Source organism: Pleurodeles waltl, chromosome 8, assembly GCF_031143425.1.
Source record: "Pleurodeles waltl isolate 20211129_DDA chromosome 8, aPleWal1.hap1.20221129, whole genome shotgun sequence".
Lineage (NCBI taxonomy): Eukaryota > Metazoa > Chordata > Amphibia > Caudata > Salamandridae > Pleurodeles > Pleurodeles waltl.
The window spans coordinates 126,319,348-126,345,952 of NC_090447.1; the positions used below are offsets into that span (position 1 = coordinate 126,319,348).

The 26,605-nt window shown below is 42.1% G+C and overlaps 1 protein-coding gene across 2 annotated transcripts in view; it reads right to left on the bottom strand.

The window, feature by feature from the left end:
- The window catches only part of NARS2 (asparaginyl-tRNA synthetase 2, mitochondrial), a 402,607-nt gene extending 376,644 nt beyond the window's left edge, over positions 1-25,963 (bottom strand). Inside the window, exon 1 of one of the 2 annotated variants that reach the window (XM_069203933.1) lies at positions 25,661-25,963. In XM_069203933.1, coding sequence (XP_069060034.1) covers positions 25,661-25,849 — 189 coding nt within the window. In that variant the 5' untranslated portion in view covers positions 25,850-25,963. The remainder of the gene's footprint in view (positions 1-25,660) is intronic. The other variant, XM_069203932.1, reaches the window with a different exon arrangement.
- Positions 25,964-26,605: the final 642 nt, after the last annotated feature.

Below are 26,605 nucleotides of genomic sequence, written 5' to 3' on the forward strand. Positions count from 1 at the left end.
TTCCAGAGCCTCAAGTCTGCACCTAGGAGCTTTCCGGCAAGGATCCACAGAACAGACACTAAGCAAAAAGCTGTTTTTCCCCCCAACAGACTCTTTGCCCTCCCAATAGAACTCAAGAAAACCTATACTATGGACTAACTTGAACTGTGTTTACCATAATGCATTTTGGAGGGCTGGGACAGACACGTGACCATTGTGCAACTCCACCTCCATCAATAAATCAATTGTCATGAATGGTGATTGTATATTTTATTTGCTGTTCTGGCACATAAGTTAAAGAAGGTGCTTGTGATCTAATTGCAGTAAACATTTTGAAGTCCATATTTCATCAAGAGCCAAATTAGGTCTAAAGGAATCTCCACCTGCTGCTCTATCCATGAGAATCCAGTGTTTGTCAGACTCGCTCATCAATCATTCATCAACAATCCTGAGTTAGGTTGCTCGGTCATATTCTATAAATTTGGATAGTCCAGTCAATCCATATCTCCCATGGTCTTCAAGAGTCTTATCAAGGAATACCAGGGCGCACCGGTATAGTCCATGATGTCCATATAGGTGATAAAGTATACACCAAAGTCCAATAAGCGTTTTCATGGTTGATTAGGGTTTATTCTTCTCTAGACACAGTACATTCCAAAATGCAGCTGACACTTGTTTCATCATCTAGAGTTTCTCAAGGCTGCAAAGATCAAATATTCACAGAAAGGATATAATAAGAACCTAACAGACGGTAACAGGGAGAATTTTGTTGTGTATTTACAAGTACTGGGTGAAGAAAGAAAACCTCTTAGGTGATCATACTGTCTAGTGGGATGGGTGATATCCCTATTAAGTATGAAGGATTGCGAACAGTTAAGTACAGGGTGCGAAACCAGAGAACGTATGTATACAGAGCACATTCCTGGTGTCACTGGATCGTTAGGCCAGAGAAAACGCGCGTGTAATAGGACGTGAGTGAGATTAAACTTAGTGTCTATAGTGCCACCATACAATGCGTGGACAAAAAAAAAAAAACTACGCTGTGGAAAAACAACAAAAAAAAGGGACATACCATAGATTCTTGATGATAGGGTCCATACGTGTTGGAAGAAGAGAGACAGACAGAAAATTTGTCAAGATCGGTCTTCTCAATACCAGAAATAATTTTTTTGTGTCATTTTTCAAAACAGGTATCTGTAGGAAATGGCCATGATAAGCCTAAAATTACACACTAATTAGTTAGTAAAGTGACCCAAGGAACGTATCAAGATGATGTAGGGCATGACTATATTGAGGTGGCGCTAAATTGCGCAAATTTGAAAAATTAGGAGAATGGTGTTCTCCATACTAGAAGAAACATCACTTATAAGTTAGGTAGGTAAAGTTGGATGAAATGAACCCAAGTCAGTTTTTGTCATGTGCACATAAAAGGTAGGAGCAGCCATGGTCAAGTGACTATCTCATATTGGTTAGTCTCGATCAAGTAAATAAACAAATTTAGAAGGTTGAAAGTTTATTGGCGGGAAATGCTAAGATTTCAAGATGTAGCAAGCCGTGCCGTAAAGGCGTTGTTTCCAAGTAAGAAATGCATCTTTTCACAAGTGAACGATCCCTACTAGTGATTGATACCCCTAAGGTGTTGTAGCCGTACAGTTTATTGTGCTAGCCAAGATTGTCAGAACAATTAGGTATGACAACATTTTGTTCAAAGCAAGAGTGCTGGTAGGAGAGTAAGCATAGTCATGCTACCCCCAATACAGAGTATCAGCGAGCTCACCTTATCGTCAGTGTCGTGCGGAGAGAATCACTTGTATCTGGTGCGTTAGTAACCGAGTGTGCTATTTACTTAATTTAAGAGCAACAGAAAGTGGACTAGTCCATGGGAAGTGAGAAAAAGGCATGGGCGACATCTTGTAGTGGATTAGTTACGTGAAACACCATTTACAGTAGCTTGGGTCTCAAAACAAAGTCTGTATCTCGTATGGTGGATTATATTGTACGTATCCATATTTAAAAGAAAAACATTGACAAATCCTTTATCCTGGTATTATTTTGAAAAAATAAAATAAAGTATTGAGACATGTAACCACATTGTATCTCTGAAATTGTGACGGTATATTAATGATGTGATACATCCATTGTTAATTTAATATATGTATCAAGTTGTGTACGCAGTGTATGAGACTGTATATATACTTTATGTATGGGATACAGGTGTCAAATTCTAACGATTGTCAACTACTGAGCCTGACATTATGATCTAAACTTTCAAGCATGTTTTGGTGCGCTACACATTTTCGCATGTATGTGTGAAAAACAGTATCACAGAGTTCAAAAAGAGCTAACATAGGGGGAATCATTCCCTTTCAGTTTGTTTATATTGGAGAAACTGTATCACAAGGATAATTACTATGGCTAGGGACAAGAAATAAATAACAAATTGGGAAGGGTTGTGTGTATCCTTTGCCGTGTTCAGAACCTGTCAATATGATGTAAATTCTCAAGCTTGTCTTAAAATAGTTTTGTAGATGTGTGTGAGAATATAGTGTCACAGATTTCTATCAGCGCTGATTTGAAGGGAAAAATGTCCTTGCAGTTTGTTTCTGTTGAAGAGACCATATCACATAAATTGTTCCTACGGTTAGGCACAAGATATAAAGACAAATCAGAAATTTTACATCAGTGAAAGGAACACATGTAGATCTTGTTCGTTGTATAGATGATATTATAGTACCCTAAGTTTGATGATCTAAATGCTCTCCATACATTTTTGGTTTAAGTTTTTGTCACCACCCTGTGGTAGTACACCTACCTTGTCTATACTACGTACAGTGATACCTGAGATTTCTCGTTGTCCATGGGCAGTATTGTAGTGTGGGCAAAGGGGTAGCTGATGTTGTTCATACGAATGGCACTTATGTGTTCTTGTATTGTGTCTTTTAATGGTCTGATGGTACTACCAACATAGATGCAGCCACACACACACATATCAAACAGTATACCACATATTTGGTATTGCAGTTGGTGAACTTATGAATCTTGTATGAAATCCTGGTGTTGTATTGGAAACTGACCATCTTGTCTTTTATGTAACAACAAATATTACAGTGCCCACACTTGTAGGAACAGAAGGTTGGTTTAGGTAACCATGTATCAGCAGTGTTAGGTGGTAGGAAACTGTGACACAACGAGTCCCGTAGTGTATGGCCTCTGCTGTATGTGAAGCTGGGTTTAGTAGCGAGGCCCTTTTTCAGGGTGTTATCGGCTAGTAGGAAATGCCAATGTTTGTACAGAATTTTGTAGATCTGTGGATTGAGAGCACTATGAGGGGTATTCAAAGATAATTTACTATGCATCTAGATTTTTCCTTTTCGGATGCAGTCAGTAGACTTTCCCGTTTTGTCTTTTTAATCCTACTGTTGGCTTTGCCTATAATGCTTTGGGGGTAGCCACTCAGTGTGAAACGTTGTTCCATCTGATTTAATTCGTTGAAGAATTTGTTGTCCTACAGTTTCGTCTAAGCCAGTTGGCTTCTCCATAAGGAATAGCTCTAATTTGTGAGAGGTGATGCAAACTTCTCGCGTGTAATATGGCATTACAGGCTGTGGGTTTCCTATATGGTTTGGAGCAAATGTTGTTAATTTTTTGTATATAGGGGGATGTCTAGGAAGTTGACTTGTGTCGTGCTATGTTCACTGCAGAACTTGATGTTATAAATATTTGCATTCAAATGTTGGAAAAAGAGAGCCAGAGAGTCTGAGTCCCTGGACCAAAACATCAGTATGTCATCTATATATCTCCCCCAGTGTAGGACATATTGTGTCAGTTCAGGAGGGCACTTTTGCCAAAGGTGTACTCTTTCAAAATAACCCATGTATAAATTTGCGAAGGATTGAGAGAATTTTGACCCATGGCTACTCCCTGTGTTTGACAGTACCATGTACCGTTGTGTATGAAGGTATGGTTATCCAGGGTTTCAATAGGATCAATTAGCATGTTGGAATGTTCCAATAAGGTGGCGTCCCATGTGTCCAAAAAGTGCTGTATGGCCACCATACCCTCTGTTCTAGGGATGCTAGTGTACAGTGAGGCAACATCCAAAGTTACTAGAAAGTGCCCCTCGTTCCACTCAAAATCACTGATTTTGCATAACAAATCCTTTGTGTCCCTAATGTATGAGGGTAGGTTGCTGACAAAAGGTTGTAGGAAAACAACTATATATGCAGAAAGTCTCTCTGTGGGGGATTCTATCCCTAAAATAATGGGTCTGCCTGGTAGGAAGGAACCTGTTTTGGGTATTCTGGGAAGTATGTAGTTAGATGGTAATGTAGGTGTGGGGTTCTACATGTACTGGTATTCCATTTCAGTGATGAGACATCTACCTCTCCAGAAGCTGAGTTTCTGATGTATAGAATTATTCACTTCCTTAACAAGGGTTGTGTGCGAGTTTCCAATATGCTGAAACATCAGTGAGTTGTCGATCTACCTCACTCAGATAGTCCTTCTTCTTCATTAGGACTATGTTACCCCCTATGTCAGCTTCTTTGATAAGGATATCCCGTGCTACTGAGAGGGAATGTAATGCCTCCTGTTCTGCTTTGGTAATGTTATGAGCTATTTTTTTTTTGTCATGTGAGATACAGATCTTCCAGTTGGTAAAGTTCTGAAGTTACTCATTTATAAAAAATTTCAATAACATTGTCAATGGGTAGACAGGGTGTGAACTGCAAGGAGGTTTTAAGTCCACTGTCTGAACCAAGATCGGATTCTATGTTGAGGTCGGTCAGAATGTCAAAGAGATGGGGAGAGACCAGAGGTATGTTCTATAGAAAGTATGGTTTGTATGTCTTTTATGGCCGTGTTGCTAGGCGTGGTATGCTTGGATGTGACTGGATCGGTTGGTGTGGTTTTTCCTTGAAAACATTTTAATGATTTGCGGACAAATTTGTCCCCTGGGTACTGTTGAACTTCCCTTACTGCAAGAAGTCCACTAGACTTATTTGAAGGGTCTCTTGAATACCAGTCACTATTTTAATTGGAGTATATGGAATATGTACACAAAACTAGACACAATTGTCAGTTAAAATGTCTGTGTTTGGACTAGCCAGGAAACATAGTTCATTTTTAATATTGTAAAATAAGAGAGGAAGTTTTCAACACATCGACTTTGCACTAACAAGTTCAATTGATTAGTAAATATTGGATTCCTATTGCTGGCATCATAAAGGCACTCCTGTTTTTTAAAATATAGGATTACATCTCCAGTGACGTTAATGGGATCCACTCTATGCCAGCATCTTCATCACCAGTGGGGCTCCCTTAAACATATAACGCCATCAGTAAATAGATTGTGTTCTTCAGCTTCAAAGACAATCCCCCCCCCTTACCTCAGTTTGGTGCGCGGCTAGGGGTATAAACACCAGTACAAAAGGTAAAGGGAACAAAGTGAACCCCTGCCAAGTGCCTCTTCCTAAATCAAATGATATCAATATCCTCCTGTCCAACACTACTCCAGTCTCGGGGCTCTGCTAGTTTGCAAAGACAATATTAACAAATATCATCCACAAACTAAGCCTCACTATAACCGTCAAAAGGGGCCAATTCACCTCCTCAAAGACCTTTTATGCGTCCATTGTTAACAGCAGTGACAGCTGGCTTTTTTGGCATGGCTGTTGACGGTACGTTTTTTCCAGTAGAACAGCACAACGGTCTGCGTGTATGAGGGACAGATGGTCTGTTTATCAGGACTTTCATGTAGATCTTGATGTCTATGTTAAGAAGCATAGTGGGCCTACAAGCAGAGCATTTCTTATGGTGCTTCCCAGGTTTTGGTTTGACCACAATGTTCACATCTCCCATTGTGGGAGTCCCTGGACAGTTTCTGAAATGAGTAGAACATATCTTTCAACAAGGCTGTCACTTCGGCACAAATAGGGTACAAAAATCCCCACTAAACTCACCTGGAATCTGCGCTTTGTGATAGCTTTGCAAATTTCCTTCTTCTCCATCGGGATCCCCAGGCTGCTTCAGCTCTAGTGGAGACAGTTTGGAGGAACTTCCCCTTATCCAAGAAACACATGCTCTGATTTGCATTCTTGTCTTGATCTCGAATAAGGGGGGTTATAGCAACACCAGTATGTCTTCTTATCTAGTCAAAAAACATTGCCCTCTCATCCTCCAACCCTTTCAGTTGTCAGCTTGGCTTTATTTCCCATCTTTGTAGTAATTTCTTTCAAGTGGCAGGAGTGCCCTTTACAGGTATCTAAAAATAGTGTCAGCTATTCCTGAGTAAACAGTAATTAAGTAATCAGCCCTTTATCAGGCTTGACTATTGCAGTTGTCATTCATGAATTAGTCCGTTTTCATTTCCCATGCTTAACCAAGGTCCTCAAATATAATTTCTTCTCCCCAAGACCATCTTCTACAGTTAAAGGTGCAGCATGCATCATTCTTCACCATCATGGGGCTAGCCCTGCCTAATGAGGCCTATAGTTCTGTAGCTTCATTTCTCTCTGTTGCAACATAATGTTACAGATTTTTGTCTTTGCTCTTAAGCAAGGATACAGTCATTTCAATGTAAGGCATCACAGTTGGGGGTCTCGCCATCATTCCACAATATGCCCAATGCTTTAAAACCCTCCTGAACCATCTGCACACAATAAGCTGCACTTATCTGAAATTTTACACCAGATAACAAAGTCCATCTAAATCGAAGTTCCTGCTTGTCCAACTCCGCGAGTGGCTTGAGGGCTTTGTATTCCTCCATGATGGATTGAGCCAAATCCTGCAAAAGTATATGTTTCTCTTCACCAAAGGGAGGGGGAACGGCTGCCTCAAGTTAAGTAAAAAAAAATCTATTTGAGGATACTGTAAAAGTTTCACCTCTAAGGCCATTGGCATCCTCTCTCTTCTTTGGACCCAGCCAGGGATTTATCAAATCCCACAAGTCACTTTCTTTAAGGTTAAACACATCACTGAACTGTCATTAAATGCAGGTCTGGAGGTCAGAACTCTCCACATGCTCTGTTACATTCCAAATCCTAATATTGCCCCTTCTTGCCCTGTTTTTTAAGACTCTGCATTTTAACTGGAGGGCCGCCACCTGGGAATAAAGGTGCTTGATCTTTCTTCCAGCATCTATCATTTTGATGGACACACAGTCAAAGTTTAGATTTATGCAGCTCGAGATACTAGGTGGATTTGGCACCTTTGGAACACACAAGCACTTAGCAGCAGTTCTCCAGCTTCTGTCAGGCAAACAGGTCACAATGTTGCTGGCAGACTTACACTGGGGTGAAGGATGAAAGACCATTTCCAGACTCAGATCGGCACGATTACTCTTCCCAAAGTGGTATGCTTCATCTGGGTAGCCAAACACACTGGGCACAACGGATGAGTTTCTACTTCTAGTGCAGTCTCTTCCCGCAGAGTCAGGGGCTCCTTCACCTCTCTTAGCAGGCCAGGTCAGAGGCAGACCCACAGCTTTCCAGCAGATGTGCATATTTCGGGTCACGTCTCTTCACTTCTGGGAGATCTGCTATCAAAGATACTAGCCCTAGATCGCAGCAGTCCTTCAAGAACTGTGTGGACCACTCCGCCATTTCGTCAGTGAAGAACTTCATCGAAGTGGGATAATTTGGGTCCCACTTTTATTCACATTTTCGAGACAGGGGATGTTGACTCCACTGTCCATGTTGAAGAGGCAGACTGGAGTAGTTCATCTTTCCTCCTGCAGCAGACACAATTTTTGTCAAAGATGATGGCTTTCATAGCAGGTTTTGACAACATACTCCAACCAAGGCACCCAAAACAGAAACACAATGAACTGTGAAGACTGCACTGGCTGTTTTCTGCCTTTTGAAGTGACACTGAGTAGAGAAACAAAGCAGCCAGGTCATGCCTAGAAGATTCCCTCTCTAACAACAGAATCTTATGACTCTCATACATTTTCCTGGTATCAACCCAAAAATGACAGTGCTGTGGGAGGGATAAGTATCAGACCACTGCTCACAAGTCACAAATGAAGAATTAAGGCACCCCTGTATCCATCCTTCCACACTTCATTGACTAAGACTACATCCTGCAGCTCAGGCAATACAGTGCCACTATCTATTTTCAAACTTTAACGCATAAATAGAAACTTTGATCAACTCTTGGTGCACCTAGCATGAAGAATGGCAATTCCTGCCATAGCTACCAGGAATGCCACCTTTGAAGGTCAAGCTGTCAATCTCACTGATGTTCGTGGCCCAAAAAACAGATGTCCCAAGGACAAGCGGCAGATCCCCAGAGAGAACACTGGGTGAACTCTAGATCTAGATAGTTCAAAACTATGGAGGCACCACAATGCCAAAGTCCGTTACTGCTCAGGATTCCTTAAACACATTAAAACCAGTGAACTGTGCTCTTAAAGAAGAAACTGCCAAACCCTGCTCAAAACCATCAGTCTAAAAAATGAAGGAATGTCAAAGAGTCACAAGACAATGAAGAAAATGAATGGGCCTTGCACAATTTACATAAAGACCCTCAATGTTTAGGCTATGACTTAAGGGAAGCCAAGCATCTGGAAATCTGTTAATTCTCTGAAGCGTCACAGGAAATACAGAAACTTATCAACACCAACTTTTCAGCTTCTATGCTGTCTAGCTATCTGATGGCTGCAGAGGCCATCTCATGAGACAGAGGAAGATCCCAAACTGGTACGGCCAATTGTTGGGCAATGGAAACTATGCCCTGCACAGCCAAGAAGGTGAATCCAAATTACTGAGACCCCTTTCAGAAGAAGAGTAGAGGAAAAGGAGGGAATGTGTAAAACACACCTTTCTGTCATGAAAAAGGCATTGCACGAAGCTCTTAAGCATCCTTTGACCTCTCTGTGGAGGCAAAACCAAAGTTAGCAGTTCTTCTTGGACACAAAGAGGTCCACTCAGGGAAGGGCTCACTTGGCCCTTACTAGTTTTCAGCATATATGAGGATAAAGAAGGAAGTCCTTGGACAAGAACACTCTGCTGAATGCATTTGCTTGAATGTTCTCCGCCGCTAGAATGCAAGACACTAGTTGAATTAAGGTGGGTTTCTACCCCATGGCGGTAGTGAATGACCAGGAGATCCAAGAGAGGGGACTTTGTTCCCCCAAACCATTTAATATAACATTTGGATGCTTGATTGTCTGTTCAGTGCCGAAGTGCTTGATTCCGGAGCTGAGGAGCTCAAACGGGACTACTCTTCAGATTCTATTCATAAATATGATTCCTCTTCGACCTCTTAAACCCTTGTACCCTGGCATAAATTAATTGCTTGCACCAATCGTATTTATGTTTACACATAAGACTTCTGTAATTTTATATGAAAAAATTATATTCATTTTCAATGCAATATAATCCAAAATTTTACAAAAATAGTTTCTAATCACCTCACATAAATACATGCAGATTAAAAACATTACGAATTGATCATAATTCACATCTCACATGAAATACATCACAGCTCATACAATAATTATTTTCAAATAGATGGACGTGGCACTTTGGGGGAATCACAGGCCAAACCCAACTTCTTCAGGACTTGATTTGCATATACTTCTGGTAAAACAAAATCAATCCAATCAATACCCTAAATTTATATTGTTGGGTACTTTAGACCCTCATACACATAAAATGTCACTATTTATCACAGGTGCAATCTCTCAGTGCCACCCCGCCCAAATAGCAGATTTTATATAGGTGTAACGTTCAGTAATCTTCCTATTTGTGGATGCTCCTTAAGTTGTTGGTGTAATGCCGCAAAGACTTTGCGTTGGTTTATGCTGTATAACATTCACTTCTCTGATTCTTTGACGGACTATTTCTTTTATTTTATAACCAGCAAAACAGATGCTTCATTCTTTAGAGCATGGTCTAAATCTTGAATTTTGCTTTTCACTGGAATGAGTTGTCAAAAACAGAAGTGAAGAGCTAAAAGCATCCCTATCGGCATAGGATATTCCTTCAGTCCCTGCTGTAGAATGACACAAAAGCCCACTAGACAGGAATTAGCCTCATAATGCTTGGATAGTAGGTTTTACCAGTGGGGTCCACACTGGACAAAATGCTTCAGATGGCCCAAAGTACCACAAAGACATATACAGTCAACTTGTGACCTCAACCACACATAAGCAGAGATTCCGTCCTTCCAAAAAGATATGTCGCAGTTAACACCTCAAACTAAGTGCCCTGCCCGGAGAGAGAAACACTCCCACGCTAGTGTATGAAATCCAGACTTTGAGATGGAGTCAGGTGAGGCTTCTTCTGATTGATAATTCTTAAGCAAAGAATGAGAGATGTGTAAGACTGAGTCAACTTCATAGAAGAAGCATAGATCAAGCAATCATCCGGATAACGGTGGAGAAGATTCTTCTCTGTGCCCTGTATCCAGGAGGGAGCCAGAACCTTGGAAAATGCCCTTCGGGCAGATTTGAAAACAAAAAGGCAAAACTTTAAACTGTTAGTGGTGTGAGAGGACTGAAAATCTGATGAAAGTTTAATGAGGCAGAACTCTTGAAACATGGAAATAAACATCCTCCAGAAGAGCAAGCAACACAGACAATGGGAGGGTGAGAGGGGACAAGCAGCATGGGTAAGTGGTGGGGCAACACAAACAAGGTGAGGGAACAAGCAACACAGTCAAAGGGAGGGTAAGAAGTGGGAGAGAACAAGCAATATGGACAATACGAAGGCAGGAGGAAGAAGAAAATAAATAGTACCTCAATCACAGCGCGAGTGGCAGAAGGCCACTAATCAAAATTAAGCAATCTGTACTTTGTCCATGCTCCACAGAAGGCAGAAACGAAAGAAGAGGAAGTGACATTGGCATGCTCTGGCCAATTAGGAGGCAGCAAATAAGAGTGACAATAAAGACAATGAATGGCAAGCAATGGATGGGCTCCAAGCCGCTTTTATTAAACCAAATATCTCACAAGCGTCAGCCCATGCGTGCAGTCTTTTAAGCAAGACCTAAAAAGGGGCTGTAAGGAGAACGCCCAAGAAGTGGAAGGCTCCCTTGGGGCTTCTTAAACTTTTTTTTAATGACAGTGAGACTTCCTCTCATCAGGAAAGTTTGAAGGAGAGGAACCTATCCTTGACTTGGAAATAGCACTTGCTTTCCATCACTCCTGCACACCAAACCTGCAAGACCTGTGCTGCTGACAAACATTCCATGAAGAAAAATTCTTCAACAATAATGATGGAGTAAACAAAACAATCAATCAGGCAGTGCAGAACAATAAAACACCAAGCACATAACTCCTCCCCAAAGAGCATCCATTTAATATGCCATAATCACCCCTCTCTACTATCTTAGGACTTTACACTGGCCTGGAAACAGCCTACAAGGGCTGGGCACCGACCACTCAAACCCAGAATGGAGATAAAGTGAAGGGGACTCCAGGAAATAGGGGAGTATTAAAACCTGGCAGCCGCACAGCGAGACGGCTTTAAAGAGCACACACGGCAGCCAGAGGTCAATTGATATCAGGAGCTGCCCAAATGACTGCACAGAGTGAACGTAACAAAAGTAACAGGAACCTAATAGCAGAAATACAAACCTAATAGCAGAAATAAAAACACAAAGAAACTGGCACTGTAAATACCTGCCAGTCTCAGCACCTTAGGAACAGGAAGTGCTACAGGTGAGTAAACTTAAGAAGGCTTCCGTTAAAAGACAAAGTGCTTATTGTTATGTGCTTGTCAATGGGAGGGGTGGACCTCATTTCTTAAGGAGTGATGCAAAGAAGAAGGACACTGAGGTAATTCAAATGTAACAGCAGTATAGTACTAGAGTTCAACTAAGCAACCTATGAGTTGCCTGTTAACCACCCATCTGCCCCTCCCATTAACGCTTTGAACCCCCTTGCACATGGTGCTTTACACAGCCTGAGGATTAGACTTAGGCCAAGTGGAGAGGGGTACTGGGGATGCTAAAGTCAGACTCTACCGTCAAGCACCATTTCTCCGGTTTAAACATGAGCCTCAAAACTTGCATATATATTGCATCCTAATGAGTTTAGAAGGAGGGTGATGGGTATTTGTGATGGTGACCCCCATAGGATGAATTCGTTTTTTTGGGTGGATATTAACAATTCCATGGTGGGCGATACCCTCCAACTGAAGGTGAACCAAGAGGTATGGCTTTAGGCCAGTCTGTGGATGGGCAAGCACTTCACAACACAAGAACTTAGATGAGAAAATTAAACAATTGCAAGACTCCAGAGATAGGGCAGCTGGGGTTGGCGTGTACCTCTGGTAGCACACTTAAGGATTTGCCTGTGAAATTCCTTGAATTTGTGTTAACATCACATTTACCAGCAATTTGTCAAACAAGGGAGGCCTGCTCAGAAATAAAAGAAATATATAGATTTAGCTGTGTCTGGCTGGTCGGTTGGATAATGCATCCACTATAGGGATCTGTTTCAGTCTCGGGCTCGAATCCTGGCAGATCCACTTTGCCTTTCATCCTGCAATAAAATGAGCACCATTGAGCTGGATAATAATAAAAATGCATTATGAGTGCCACAATACCCCGACTGGATGAAAAACTGCTTCCAAGTATGTGCTTTGCAAATTCCACCTTTTAGAATGTACAGACTGTACTGCAAGGAGGTTCACTCTAATGTATGTCGCCTTCAGTTAGTATTCTCTTTTCAGAGTCAGACCACTATTCACTCTAGGCATAGGTGCTGGAAGGGCTTGAGGGAGTGCTGCAGCACCCCGCAAAATAACTGTGCTGGATTTCCAAGGGTGAATAAGCATTAGCGTTTTTAACATGTCACATTTGCTATCCATTCAAAAACAGAGGCCAAACGTCAGGCTACGTCTTCTGACAAATTGCTGGTTGATCTTTTGATATGGAAATTAGTGTTTACTTTTCATTTTGTGATTGCAAAGTTACAAGATTTTGTAAAGTGAATTATCAGGCAATCTTGGTGGGGTACAGGAAGTTGAAAAGGAAAGGCTACAGAATGTCATTTTATTGTAACACACAACAACATATTAGTTCATGTCAGGGGCGTAGGAGACAATACATTTCTTGGGGGGGGGGGAGGGGGTAGAGGGCACTCTTGGGGACTTTTCTATTGATCCTATACAAAATCATCTGTTGTTTATGAACTGCAGGCTCCTATAAATGTACACAATCCTATAGTTTGTTGTCACAGTTTGAAAATATGTTTTATTGTTATCTACATTCACAAAGTAATTAGACCAAATGTTTAAAAACACGTTGATTAACCTTGCATTTTCATGCACCAAGCAAATAAAGGTAGAAGGGAAAAAAGGAAGAACAAACCCTTTGTGCCCTGCACCAATCACGCCCCACGCCTCATGCAAACTGAAACCACACTGGAGATATCAAAAGCAATCAGGTACGACAATTGTAAACTGTGCTCTGAAACAGTAGTTCTAATAACACTTCTACCTCTGTGTAAACTTGGGCAGCTCAGCTACACATCAGTCAAAACTGGGAGCACTTACACTAAAGAAATAATACATGGGATTCTGTAATCCCTGGTATAAACAGCAATCAGTAATTTCTTTATAATCGGCTACTTGTGATGCACCATGTCACCGATGATAACGAAAAGACATCAGAACTCGACTATTATAATGTTATTACAGTTGAGTTCTGATGTCACAATACCTTCTGCCAGAGGCAGCAGCCAAGGTGAAAGGCAGGTCAGGTCACAGAGCATAATTAATGCAGCTGTTTAAAGCAACACACGTAATGTTGTTTTTCTTTCTTCTGCTCTATTTAGTAGCTTACAATGACAAAAGATATGCACTAAGATTTTAAGTGATTTGTAGGAATGTTGATGGTGTGACCATTTATTATATGGAATAAAGTACCCCCATGGCATTCATAATAAGGATACTGCAAGTCACCTCGGAGTTCCACACCATATAAACAGGCATTGGCAAAGCCAATAGGTCTCACCTATGCAAGAGCTATTGGCTTTGCCAATGTGTTTAGCCATGTGCACACTAGTGTGGCTACTGTTCAGCATGGCTAAAAGTTAATGGCATAAAGGAGAATGGTGTGCCATGGATTGGTGTGGTGTAGAGTGTCACAGAGTGAGTAGAGCGCTGTGGAGGGTAGTGTCAGAGTGGAGTAGAGTGGCGGAGTGTTGTAGAGTGGAGAGGCATAAAGAAGAGTGGAGTAGTGTGAAGTGGCGTGGAGTAAAGTAACATGGAGTGGCGTAGAGAGAGTTGAGTGCTGTTGAGCGTAGGACATTGTCGTAAAGTGGAGTGGCATAAAGTGTTGTAGATTGGAGTGGACTATTGTAGATTGAAGTGGCATATAGTGGAGACATGGGTCATAGAATACAATTGAGTAAAGTGACATGAAGTGGCTTAGAGAGAGTTGCGTAGAGAGTGGAGTAGAGTTTAATTGAGTAGAGTGTCAGTGTGTAGTATCAAGGAGTGCAACGCGTAGAGTGAAGTAAAGTCGTCTAGAGTGAAGTGGTGTAGAGTACAGTGGTACAAAGTAGTTGGCATACAGTGCAGTGGCGTAGAGTACATTGGTTTTGAGTAAAGTGGTGTAGAGTGCATTGATGCAGAGTGCACTTGCTTAGAGTAGAGTGCAGTAGGTTGGAGAGGTAAAGAGTAGAGGTGCACAGAGTGGAGTGGCACTGCATAGATTTCAGTGGCACAGAGTGCAGTGGTACAGAGTGCTGTGTTGTAGAGTGATGTGGTGCATGGTAGAGTGAAGTGGTGCAAGTTAGAGTAGAGTGGCGTAGAGTACAGTGGGGAAGAATGCAGTGATGCAAGTAGAGTGTAGTAGTATAGCGTGCACTTTCATTGAGTGGTGTAGAACAGAATAAAGTGGCGTAGTGTGCAGTGTTGCAGAGTAGAGGGTCGTAGAGTGCAGTGGTGTAGAGTGATGTAGAAATCAGTGCCAAGGAATGCAGTGGGGCAGAGTAGAATAAAGTGGCATAGAGTGCAGTGCCGTAGAGTAGAGTATAGTAGTGAAGAGTAGAGTGGTGCAAAGGAGAGTATAGTGATGTAGAGTGCAGTGGCATAGAGTGGTGCAGAGTAGAGTGTTGCAAAGTAGAAATTGGAGTGGTGTAGGGTAGATTGGCGTGGAGTAGTAGAGTGGAGTTGCGTAGAGTGCAGTGGTGAACAGTAGATGGTTTCAGAGTAGAGTGAAGTGCCCTAGAATGGAGTGGTATAGAGTAGATTAGAGTGGCATAGAGTGCAGTGGTGCAGAGAAGAGTAGTGTAGAGTTCAGTGGTGGAGAGTGCAGAGTTGCAGATTAGAGAGTCGCAGAGTAGAGTGAGAGTGATGTATAGTAGAGTGGCGAAGAGTGCAGTGGTGCAGAGTAGGCTGCCATAGAGTGCAGTGGCATGGAGTGCATTGGTTTTGGGTAAAGTGGTTAAGAGTGCATTGTCATAGAGTGCAGTAGTGTAGTGTTCATTGGTTAGAGTAGGATAGCTTTGATTGCAGTGGCATAGTGTAGAGTGGTGCAGAGTAAAGTGGCATAGAGTGCAGTGGTACAGAATAGATTGCACTGGCGGGGCATAGCACTGAGTGGAGAAGAGTGACGTAGAGTGCAGTGGCCTACAGTAGATTGTTTCAGAGTAGAGTGAAGTGGCACAAAGTGGAGTGGTGCAGGGTAGAGTGCAGTGGCTGTAAAGTGGATTCGCGTGGCACAGAGTGGAGTATGCATTGTATGGTAGTGCACTGACATTACAGACAACACATCTTCAGTTGAAATGACCATTACATTTGCATAGACATACAGTTTTACTACTAAAAGTACATAGCGCATAAATGTTAATGTGTGGAAATGTCATTATCTAGTGTATTGATTTGTTTTCATCATATTATAATATTTGTTTTCACCACACATATTCTTAAATATCTGCCCATTTCATTTACAGGCATTTAAATTGTGTTGTGTGGTAGAAATCAATAGCGTTATCCAGCCTTCCTCCAGCACACCCCTGTAGCCAGGATGATTATCATATAAATCCTTTCACTTTTAAGCCAGAGAAAGACAGATAAACACCAAGCTCTATGGTAAGACAGAGCCTGTCATTTGACCTTGGTCTTTGAACGCACAGAAAAATGACAAGATAAGAACAAGATTTAAAGGCTTGTTTACAGAAATCGAACACTGGTGGAAGGATACAGTAAACAAGGAATGCTCTAAGGGAGGGACAAACTCAAACTGGACAGTCTAAAACAAATACAGCTAGCAAATAGAAACGAAGCAAATGTGAGTTACAAACCACAAAGCCAATGGTAAGCAATTGGCAGAATGCATTACCAGGGAAGCTTTCCAAATGTCCCCTAAATATCTTTAGCAAACCAGACAGCTGTGCGGTGTTGTAGGCTTCAAACCAATGAACTCAGCCTTTGGCCTTGTTCCTCTATAATATATGATTATGAAACTCCTTATAATGTACGGAGGGGGGATTTTATCCCTTATATTAAGAACTGTGTATTGGACATTATAACCGCATGCAAGGCTGTGTGAACCTGCACACTGAACCTCCATACCCCCCTGTTCAGTATAGGGAAAGATGCGGAAGACATTGTAACGCGAAGGGTTAATTAGCTTGAGCAGTGTAGATGAGTGTAATGCCTGTTGAAACCCCCTCCCAAACATCGTGGAAAAGTTAATGATATTATTTTCAAGCTTGTTTGTGTAGAAGACTCCGTCTCAACCTTGAGAACGAGAGTACAGGGAGAAGAGGGAATGAAAACAAAGGCTGGAGAAGGGCAGAGCAGCCAAGTACTGATAACATAGCTAGAAAATGCCAGAATGAGATAGAATCCAAGCTTCGAGTTATTTGAGCACTGAAGTGTGGGTGAGGGATTTGGAAGCTCACAGATGGAATTGTGGAAGCTGCCATGGCCCAGCGCTGCCTCCCTGTTTGCTCGTGGTGCTTCAGGGGGAGAGAGGTCCAAGCAGGCGGTAGAGGGCTTCCCAGCATGCCGTGGACTAAGTTAAGTTTCCACACAGGGATAAAATACCTTTGTTTCTCTGCTCTATTATTATGACTGATTATTTATGCCTGCACTGTGTTTATAACCTGAAGTATTCAGCTCGTTTATATTTTGCTTTCTAAACCTATTAGTGTGAACTGCTACAATAACTGACACATGCATTTTGGTGTGCATTAAATCAAAGCTTATCTGAAGTATTCAGTTCGTTTATATTTTGCCTCCTGAACATCGTAGTGAGAGCCTGCTGCAGTAAGTGAAACCTGCATTTTGGTGTGCAGTAAATCAAAGCTTATCTGAAGTATTCAACTCATTTATATTCTGCTTCCTGAATATCGTAGTGCGATGCATTTTAGTATACAGTTAATCAAAACTTATATCTGTCAATGAATTCTTTGCTTATATATATATATATATATATATATATATATATATATATATATATATATATATAAATAGATGCTTTTCATTGCTATTCTTATTCTACTATTGTTAATGTGCTAAATGCCTACATTTTACCTGCAATTCTAGTAAAGGTAAATTGTATTTATAATTGGCGTGTGGTCCTTCATTGAGCGTCCTTATTGACTTATACCGAACAGGTGTCAACCAGACACCTGGATAAGACATTTGGTACCAGAAGTGGGGCATAAGTCAATAATGCCTCTTTGGGGACGTAATAAAAGTGAGGCAGAGAGCGGAAGGCAGCATGGGGCAGAAGCCAGATCAATTCCCGGGTGGTTAGCAACTGACCCGTTGTCTGGTGTGGCAGGACTCCTGAACCGGTGGGCAGCGCCGGTGATATGGGAGGCATTAGATGAGAAAGTGACTCCTCTCTTAGTGGAAGATGCGGTTGAGAGTGTGATGCTAAGAGGGGCAAAGCTGGAGCTGAAAGCAGCAGGGCAAGTGGGATGGCTTTTCCTGTCTGCGCTCCGTACGGTATACAGGAAAACATTAACACAAGATGCAGAGATAATAAAACTGCAGGATGAGGTTGCAGCCTTGCAGGAAAGGCAGTTACTTATGAAAGAGACTATAGAAAGTGCAGTGACTCTAGGTGATCAAATGGAGGCAAGGTGCACCGCATTAGCAGTACGAGTAGCAAAACAGAAGAGTAGGCAGAAGCCTAAAATGCCCTCAACTGTGCAAGTGAGGGCACTGATACGTAAACAGAAGAGTAGGCAGAAGCCTAAAATGCCCTCAACTGTGCAAATGAGGGCATTGATACGCAAACAGAAGAGTAGGCAGAAGCCTAAAATACCCTTAACTGTGCAAGTGAGGGCATTGGTACACAAAGAAAATTGGGCTCCACATACTTGGGAGGATGAGGTGGAAGTACGTATAACAGAACTAGGTGGAGTTGAAAGTGGAGAAGGACGTGTAGGTGAAATTGAAGGTGAAAAGGGAGCGAATGGCGGGCAAATACAGAATTCTTGTTTGGTAAGAGATTATGCGCAGAGTGAGTTGTTGCAGAGAACCCGTATGTTTAGGCAGATGCCCGCAGAGCCTTTGTTTAAATGGTTGGTGAGGTTGTGGGACACTGGAGCAAAAGATGCATTACAGAATCCTTTTACGTTAGGTCCCATCACAGAAGGAGACCCGTTTGAGCTGGAAATGATAGTACAGGATGATGTAGATGATGTAGTGATGTGGAGCCTATGGCAGAGGCAGGAAAAAAAGAGGGTGCCACAAGATTGGGCCTTAGTGGAAATAGAACGCATAACTGATGATTGGCCGGTCACTTTAAAAACATGGGTCCCCTTACTAGGTTGGACAAGAGACGGAGGGGTTGGCAATAAAGTAGGCAGAGCGCAGGAGTTTGCCATTGTGAAGTGGAAATGGTATCTGCAGCAGAGGGCAAAACCAGGACCAGCAGGAGTGTCGAAGTTACAAGAAGATAAACTAGGGGCAGTGGACTTGCAGGCAATGGCCCCTGCACTAGAGCCCTCTGAAATGGAATCCTCACTATTTAAGACAGCCCCGCCTTTTGAACAACTCACCGAAGAAGAACGGCAAAATGCATGGTTCACAGATGGTACCGCCCGGTACTATCAAGGAAAAAGACAAAGGCAAACAGTCGCATTCCAGCCTGCTACAGAAACGATGTTGCTGCGAGAAGGGGATAATGAATCAAGCCAGCTTGCAGAACGGCAGGGGGTAGCAGCAGTGATCGAACAAGCCCCCATCATAGAGAAAACATTTGTGTACACTGACAGTCAGGCCACTTACCAAGGACTAGCAAGCTGGGCCCCGACTTGGCGCAAGGATGGATGGAAAATTAAAGGCACCCCCATTTCGGGAGGTGAACAGCTATGGGAAGAGATGTGGGAGAAAGGGCACAAATGTCAAATCTATGTGGGACATGTGGATGCCCATTTCCCATTGGACACCTCACTTGCATCTCTATTTGACAACACCGTAGATCAGATGGCCAAAATGCGAACGGTGGTCATCAAGGAGGAAGCTGAAGCCGCTTTAGCAAACAGGGCCCATGCAACATCCGGACATCCAGGAGAGAATGGCACTTATGCATGGGCACAGCTACGACAAATTCCAGCCACTGAAGAACAAGTGCAAAAAGCAGTAAAGGAGTACCCCACATGCAACCGGATTAGACAAATGCCCTTGCAAAAGAAGCCTAGCGGCCATATCAGAAGAGGAACTGCAGCTACTACAGTGTGGCAATTGGACTATATCGGGCCGCTACCAAAGGAAGGAGGAAAAAGCTACGTATTGACCATGGTGGACACCTACTCTGGCCTTATGTTGGGTATGCCCTGTAAGTCTGCAGACCAAAAGTCCACTTTGTGAGCGCTAAACTACCTGATAAAACATTTTGGGGCACATGATGAGATCCAAACAGATAGGGGCACACACTTTTCAGGGAAAACAGTGCAGGGCTGGGCGCAGGAACAGGGAATTCGGTGGATTGCGCACCTTAGTTATTATCCACAAGCTGTAGGCATGATTGAGAGATATAACGGATTGTTGAAAGAACAGCTAAAAAAGTTATCAGCACATGATAGACTTGCACAAGTGATTTGTGAACAAGCGTACACCCCTCACATTGAAGAAAGATCTGCCCCCGATAACACCCAGAGAGGTGAGGGAGGATTTGGAAGCACAGGAAGAAAAGTATGGGTGAACCATCCAGGAAAAAAGCCAGAGGGAGGAGAGCTATTGAGTCAAGGGGTGGGGAGTACGTATATTATACTTTTAAAGAACTAAAATGTACCTGTATTTGTACTTGCAGTGAGACTTACCCCACGGTCGTAAATTATGACATCTGCATCGATGACGTGGTTCATGATTATAACCGGAAAAAGTGTATGAGTCTGACCGAATATAGTCCATCATGTCACTTGTGCACCTCAAGCAGCTAACATAACTGATGACCAGGGAAATGTTTCACTTTGCAACGTGGAGGTACCTGGAGGCAAGTGGATGGCTGCCAAAACTGTGACCTGGAAGGTAACTGGACAGCAAATCCGACATGCCAACGGACTGAACAAGGTGGAGAGGACGCCAGCAACAGTACAGGCTTTGAGTTACATGCTAAACAGGATATGTAAATATTGTGATACCAGGACACATGGTGGTTGTTACAATGAACAATAGAATACCAGCCTTCATGTTTTATATAACCGAAAGACGCATGGAAAACAACTTAAGCAACGTTTCTATAATGCGATATAGAATAGGATGTAAGCAAGTTCTGCATACAAGCATAATTAATTGTATTGTGTTACAGATAAATTTTGTCAAGGGGAATGTCTCAAAGTATGATCCATTATGTGCACCATGGACACCACGGTTATGGCCCTTGCCAAAGTTATGCAATAGAAGAGATCTGGGGTCCTTGATAGCTGGGGCCACCGGAATCGGGGTAGGGGCCCGGAATTCTTTTGATGTTGAAGCCATTAGGAATAAGCTATCTTCTACAGGATATAGTACAGGAGAGGCCATAAAAGTAATTTCTCAATGGGGCCTACACACTCACAAGAAGTATGGAAAGTCCTGCGTGGGTTGTATCGTGATTGGCAATGGCATAATTTCACTTATGAACAATTCGGGGAAAAAAGGCGCTTTTAAAACACACAAGCAGTGTCCAAGGGCATCTAGTGCATACTATGGTAAAGCATTGTTAATCTACAGTATGCAGACTTTAACGCAGAATGGGGACAGCCTCAGGGTGAATATTGGAGACAACAATTGCATTTGCCTGAAGAAATATGGGTAAAGCCCATACAGTTTCACAGTGAGGAAGAAATGTGTTATGCTCTTTTTGATATAGTAAGAAGTGATCTTCCTCCTGACATATGGTGCCCCTTTATATTGCTCCCCGTAGTGATAAGTAAAAGAATGGTGGATACCTCACACTGACAAAAAAATAGATTGATTAAACGAATCACACTGTAGATCCCACTAGATGTGCAGATTGGTCTAAGGAGTGGGTATGTACCCACAGTGGACGGGTGCTAGATCCATGTCTTCACACAATACCGGGAGAATGTGAATGGTTACCTTATCCTATTAAATGGCACAGACTTATATCAGATAGGGACAGAGAGTATATGTTATGTCATTAATCATCCCTTACTTATTAACGGATTTATACAAACCACCGGAGAGCAAGTAATGTGTACGCGCAATATTACCAGCATTATTGACATAAGCACTCACATCTTGTACCGACCAAGTTCACCATAACCACATTACAGACGCAAATGCGTGCGCAGTTAGAGTGGAATATATTGCTTGTTGTTAAGCTACCCAGATAAGAGGCAATCGGGCACTACGCACAAGTTACCTTTGCTAAATTTGATATGGCAGCTAAATACACCAAGGATACAGCCATATTGATGACCATAAACACTAAACAGCTTATGCACACTGCTTCATGCATCCAGCAAATAACTGAGCATCACTGGTATGACATCTTCTTAGGCTGGGCACTAGGAGCTATAAAGACGCTAACTATAGTGTTACAACAGCTAATTTGGTTATTGATTGTTTGTGTTACGCTAATGACTATACTATGTAGACTATATGTATGCACAAAGCAGCTTCATACTAAAGATGCAAGCGCTTAGAATAACGTTGACCAGTATTAGTAGCAACCTAGCTAGCGGAATGTCAAAGTAAATGATATCCGTTTCAACATGCATCACGCTCATCTAAGGGGTGGAGTGTTCAGTATAGGGAAAGATGCGGAAGACATTGTAACGCGAAGGGTTAATTAGCTTGAGCAGTGTAGATAAGTGTAATGCCTGTTGAAACCCCCTCCCAAACATCGTGGAAAAGTTCATGATAATATTTTCAAGCTTGTTTGTGTAGAAGACTCTGTCTCAACCTTGAGAACAAGAGTACAGGGAGAAGAGGAAATCAAAACAAAGGCTGGAGAAGGGCAGAGCAGCCAAGTACTGATAACATAGCTAGAAAACGCCAGAATGAGATAGAATCCAAGCTTCGAGTTATTTAAGCACTGAAGTGTGGATGAGGGATTTGGAAGCTCGCAGATGGAATTGTGGAAGCTGCCATGGCCCAGCGCTGCCTCCCTGTTTGCTCGTGGTGCTTCAGGGGGAGAGAGGTCCAAGCAAGCGGTAGAGGGCTTCCCAGCATGCCGTGGACTAAGTTAAGTTTCCACACAGGGATAAAATACCTTTGTTTCTCTGCTCTATTATTATGACTGATTATTTATGCCTGCACTGTGTTTATAACCTGAAGTATTCAGCTCGTTTATATTTTGCTTTCTAAACCTATTAGTGTGAACTGCTACAATAACTGACACATGCATTTTGGTGTGCAGTAAATCAAAGCTTATCTGAAGTATTCAGTTCGTTTATATTTTGCCTCCTGAACATCGTAGTGAGAGCCTGCTGCAGTAATTGAAACATGCATTTTGGTGTGCAGTAAATCAAAGGTTATCTGAAGGATTCAACTCATTTATATTCTGCTACATGAATATCGTAGTGCGATTCATTTTAGCATACAGTTAATCAAAACTTATATCTGTCAATGGATTCTTTGCTTATATATATATATATATATATATATATATATATATATATATATATATATATATATATATATAAGTAGATGCTTTTCATTGCTATTCTTATTCTACTATTGTTAATGTGCTAAATGCCTACATTTTACCTGCAATTCTAGTAAAGCTAAACTGTATTTATAATTGGCGTGTGGTCCTTTATTGAGCGTCCTTATTGACTTATAGCGAACAGGTGTCAACCAGACACCTGGATAAGACACCCCCTCTCCGGGACATCACTTAGAGGGGCGCTGCGTGAAATGGAACATTCACTATGAATCATTTATTATACATGTCAGAAGACTGGCTGAGATACCTTGCCCTCTTTAACACAGATTAAAATATATGCCGAACTACCACTTCCTTCCTTGAGACCCAAAGATATTTGAGGTCTGCTATGTACCTTTTTATTCCACGCTGCTGAAGATGACAATGTAGAACCAGCAATTTCCTCTAGCCTAACAGACATATCAGAGTAAGGATTCTATGCCCATGAAATGCTGCCATTACTCAGATATCTGACAGACTAAAATACAATATGCCATCTAACCACTACAATAGTCAAACTGCACCTTGCTATTTAGGGCCTTTTACACGCGCTTTTATGAGCATGGTCTGCACTCACTGTATTTTCCTGTAACATTGTTAAATGTGTGCAGATTTATGCTAATGCAATGATACGAACACTGTATTGCTGATGGCTTAGTTGGCTATCTACAGGGCCACTGAAGTTATGTGTTGGAACGCTGCAGTGTTTTTCACATAATTATGGATATGCCGCATTTGCTACAAAATCCATCATCTGCTGAATAATCTGCAGATTTAAGCAAAAAAATAATTTAATTCAAAAATGGTTCAACAGTTACTAAAAACAGTGACAAGTTGCTGCGCAGTGGAAGGCTCCTTTGCAAAAGTTGACTGGCAACTTTGCTTGTTGCTATATTTAGGTGTTAAACTCGTACTAATGAGGTGTAGTCTAAGCCCAGAATGTGTTAACAAGTGCAAAAATGACAAAATAATAAAATACTATCACATGCTGCATAATTTGCCTCTGCATGCCGCATAATTTAGCCAACCCTTCTACATAATTTAGCCCTCTCCTGCTGCATAATTCCAGTGGATGTATTACCAATGTATTCACATGTAACTGTTTTTCTTTATTTTCAAATTGTTTCTGCCTGTACTCATGAAACTTGAAAATTACTAAAAAAATAATAATACAAGTGAAACAAGAATGTTAAAAAACAGAAAAGATAATATACTTCAATATGCTAATGATAACAACATAGATATTAACGCTAGGTAAAATGATGTTGTGACTTCTCCCTCTTATCCGCGTTGTAATCTATCCCTTCATTAAATTGATTAAAAACATTAAGCGTAAATGTTAGCTTAATTGTGTAGTGTAAAAAAATAAAATCTAGCCTCAATCTCGCCTTCCCTGTTTCACTAAATGGTGTGATCCTCGACAAACACAAATACTGCATTTCACAGAGTCTCCTTTCTAGCCTGCAGGCATCAGGCTGAGTGGGACTCTGCTCCCTCTTTACTTCTTCCTCATTGTCCTTTAGGGCTGGTCTTCAAGGCGACAAGGGTGTAAGGCAGAGGATGGCAGCAATCAGCAAACACTGTTGTCTCCCCCTCTCTCCCTTTGTTCTCACAGGTGCATTATGGGGTCAGATGTAAACAGGACAATTAAAAGGGCAGAGGGTATATGTGTTCTCCTGAGATATCTTCATTCCGTGACCATCAGATTGGTCACTGATAACTGGGGGAAGGTCAGCAGTTCAAGTGCAGGGCCTTATAAGTAGTGCTTTGCGCTAATGGCCCTGCAAATCATTGAAGTGAGAGAGGATATTATTTTGTATCCTTGTCCCCCCCACCTTCGTCCCCAACACTCCAAACTCTGGGGGGGAATACACCCCCTGGGTCTCCCACACTTCCTGCGGCAATGGTTCCTGTAAATTAACTGTACAAAGTTTTCAAAACATATCAGCAGTTAGGAAAGTACAAACGTAGCATATTTCTCTCGTAATTTGGAAGTTTCATAGGATCAAACAAATCAAGGCACTTTACCTGGTTATATGCAAATGAAAAATATTTTCTGAATCCCAGTGTACATAAATTATCGTTTGCAAGCATTATCGTTTTACAAGTAAAACTGCACGTCAGTGAAAACAATGTGGCAATTTCAATGGAAAATGTGCTGTCTGTAAATGACAGTGCACTACCACACTAGAATATATTTGTGGTATTGTTCTCCAAAATGCACTGCTAGCTGCATACTACATCTTTACCACCTTCCTGCAGAATGGACGTGACTCACTTGCTACACTTTGATTTCCCACAATCCCGAAGCCTTCACTGATGTAACATTGAGGGCTGCACCACTGCCTCTAGAGTGCTTGAATTAGTCCTCACAATGTTTGTCAAACTCCTAGTCCCAGAATGCAACGTGCTGGGCTGGCTGAAGGTGTCATATGTGACAAGGGGACACTACACACCTATTAACACACATACATATTCAATATATAAACCAGGTGCCTCTACAGAAAAGAGAATTACACTGTACATATTATATTTTTGTTTGTATGTATTACTGCGGGTGACGCGTGAATACACGTCAGAGCAGTGGACTTGAAGAAGAACTCACCTGCACAAGAACCTGCTGCTGCGGCTCTCCATGTCCTGCTTGTGTAGCTAGAGCCTGGCGGACACTCAGTTTTCGTGCTCCACTCATATGCCTCTTAGAGCTACGGAGGGGACAGCTCCTTAAAGTCCGGGGCAAATTCCTGAGAGCCAGCATTGAGGTGGCCACCTGCCGGATACCTACATGGGCCATGCTTGAATAAAACCGAATGCCCGCTAGCCGCAATTGTTCGTTTAATGAATGTCATTTGGCCATAATTTCAGCACTTCCGGGTCCCGTAACAGCTGCACACACTCCCGAACTCACACGCGCGGTCTAGTTTTCCGCCCTTAATTTCTGCAGCGTACGCTCCGATTGGCAGAGAGAGAGCGTTAGCAACCATTGGCTTGTCGTGAAAACGGGAGCAGCGTCGCGCATGCGTGTTTCACGCCCCTGATTCTCTCATTGGACGAGTTTTCTCTCGCTCGCGTGCTTAGCTGTTTCCGTTTCCGTCCCTAGTCCTCCAGTACTAACTGTCTGCGTCGCTAGTGGGATATAAAATAATCTCAGCCTTGTTTACTTCTTATTGTTAACGCTGAGTAGAGAAGGAGCAAGTGAAATACAGAGAGTGAAACATAAAATGGACAAGGGAAACAATGAGAAACTAAATAATTGGCCTGATATATTTTTTAGACGGGGCGGGCGGGTGTTTATGTAGCGCGAACTCGAGCAGACGTATTGAAGCGCTTTCCTTCGGCACCAGATACAATACACAAGGGGCGCTGCCAAGTCTTCAGTTTGCTTGTGTGACATTTACAGGTTTTCAGCGCATTTCTGAGTGATCTTTCACTACCATTTATGTGACACTATGAGTAAAGCATTTGTTGCCCACTTACTAAAGCCATTAAATCAATTTTTTTTAGCAACAGTTCAGTTCCTGCTTATTGGGGATTGGCAGCTAAACTGAAG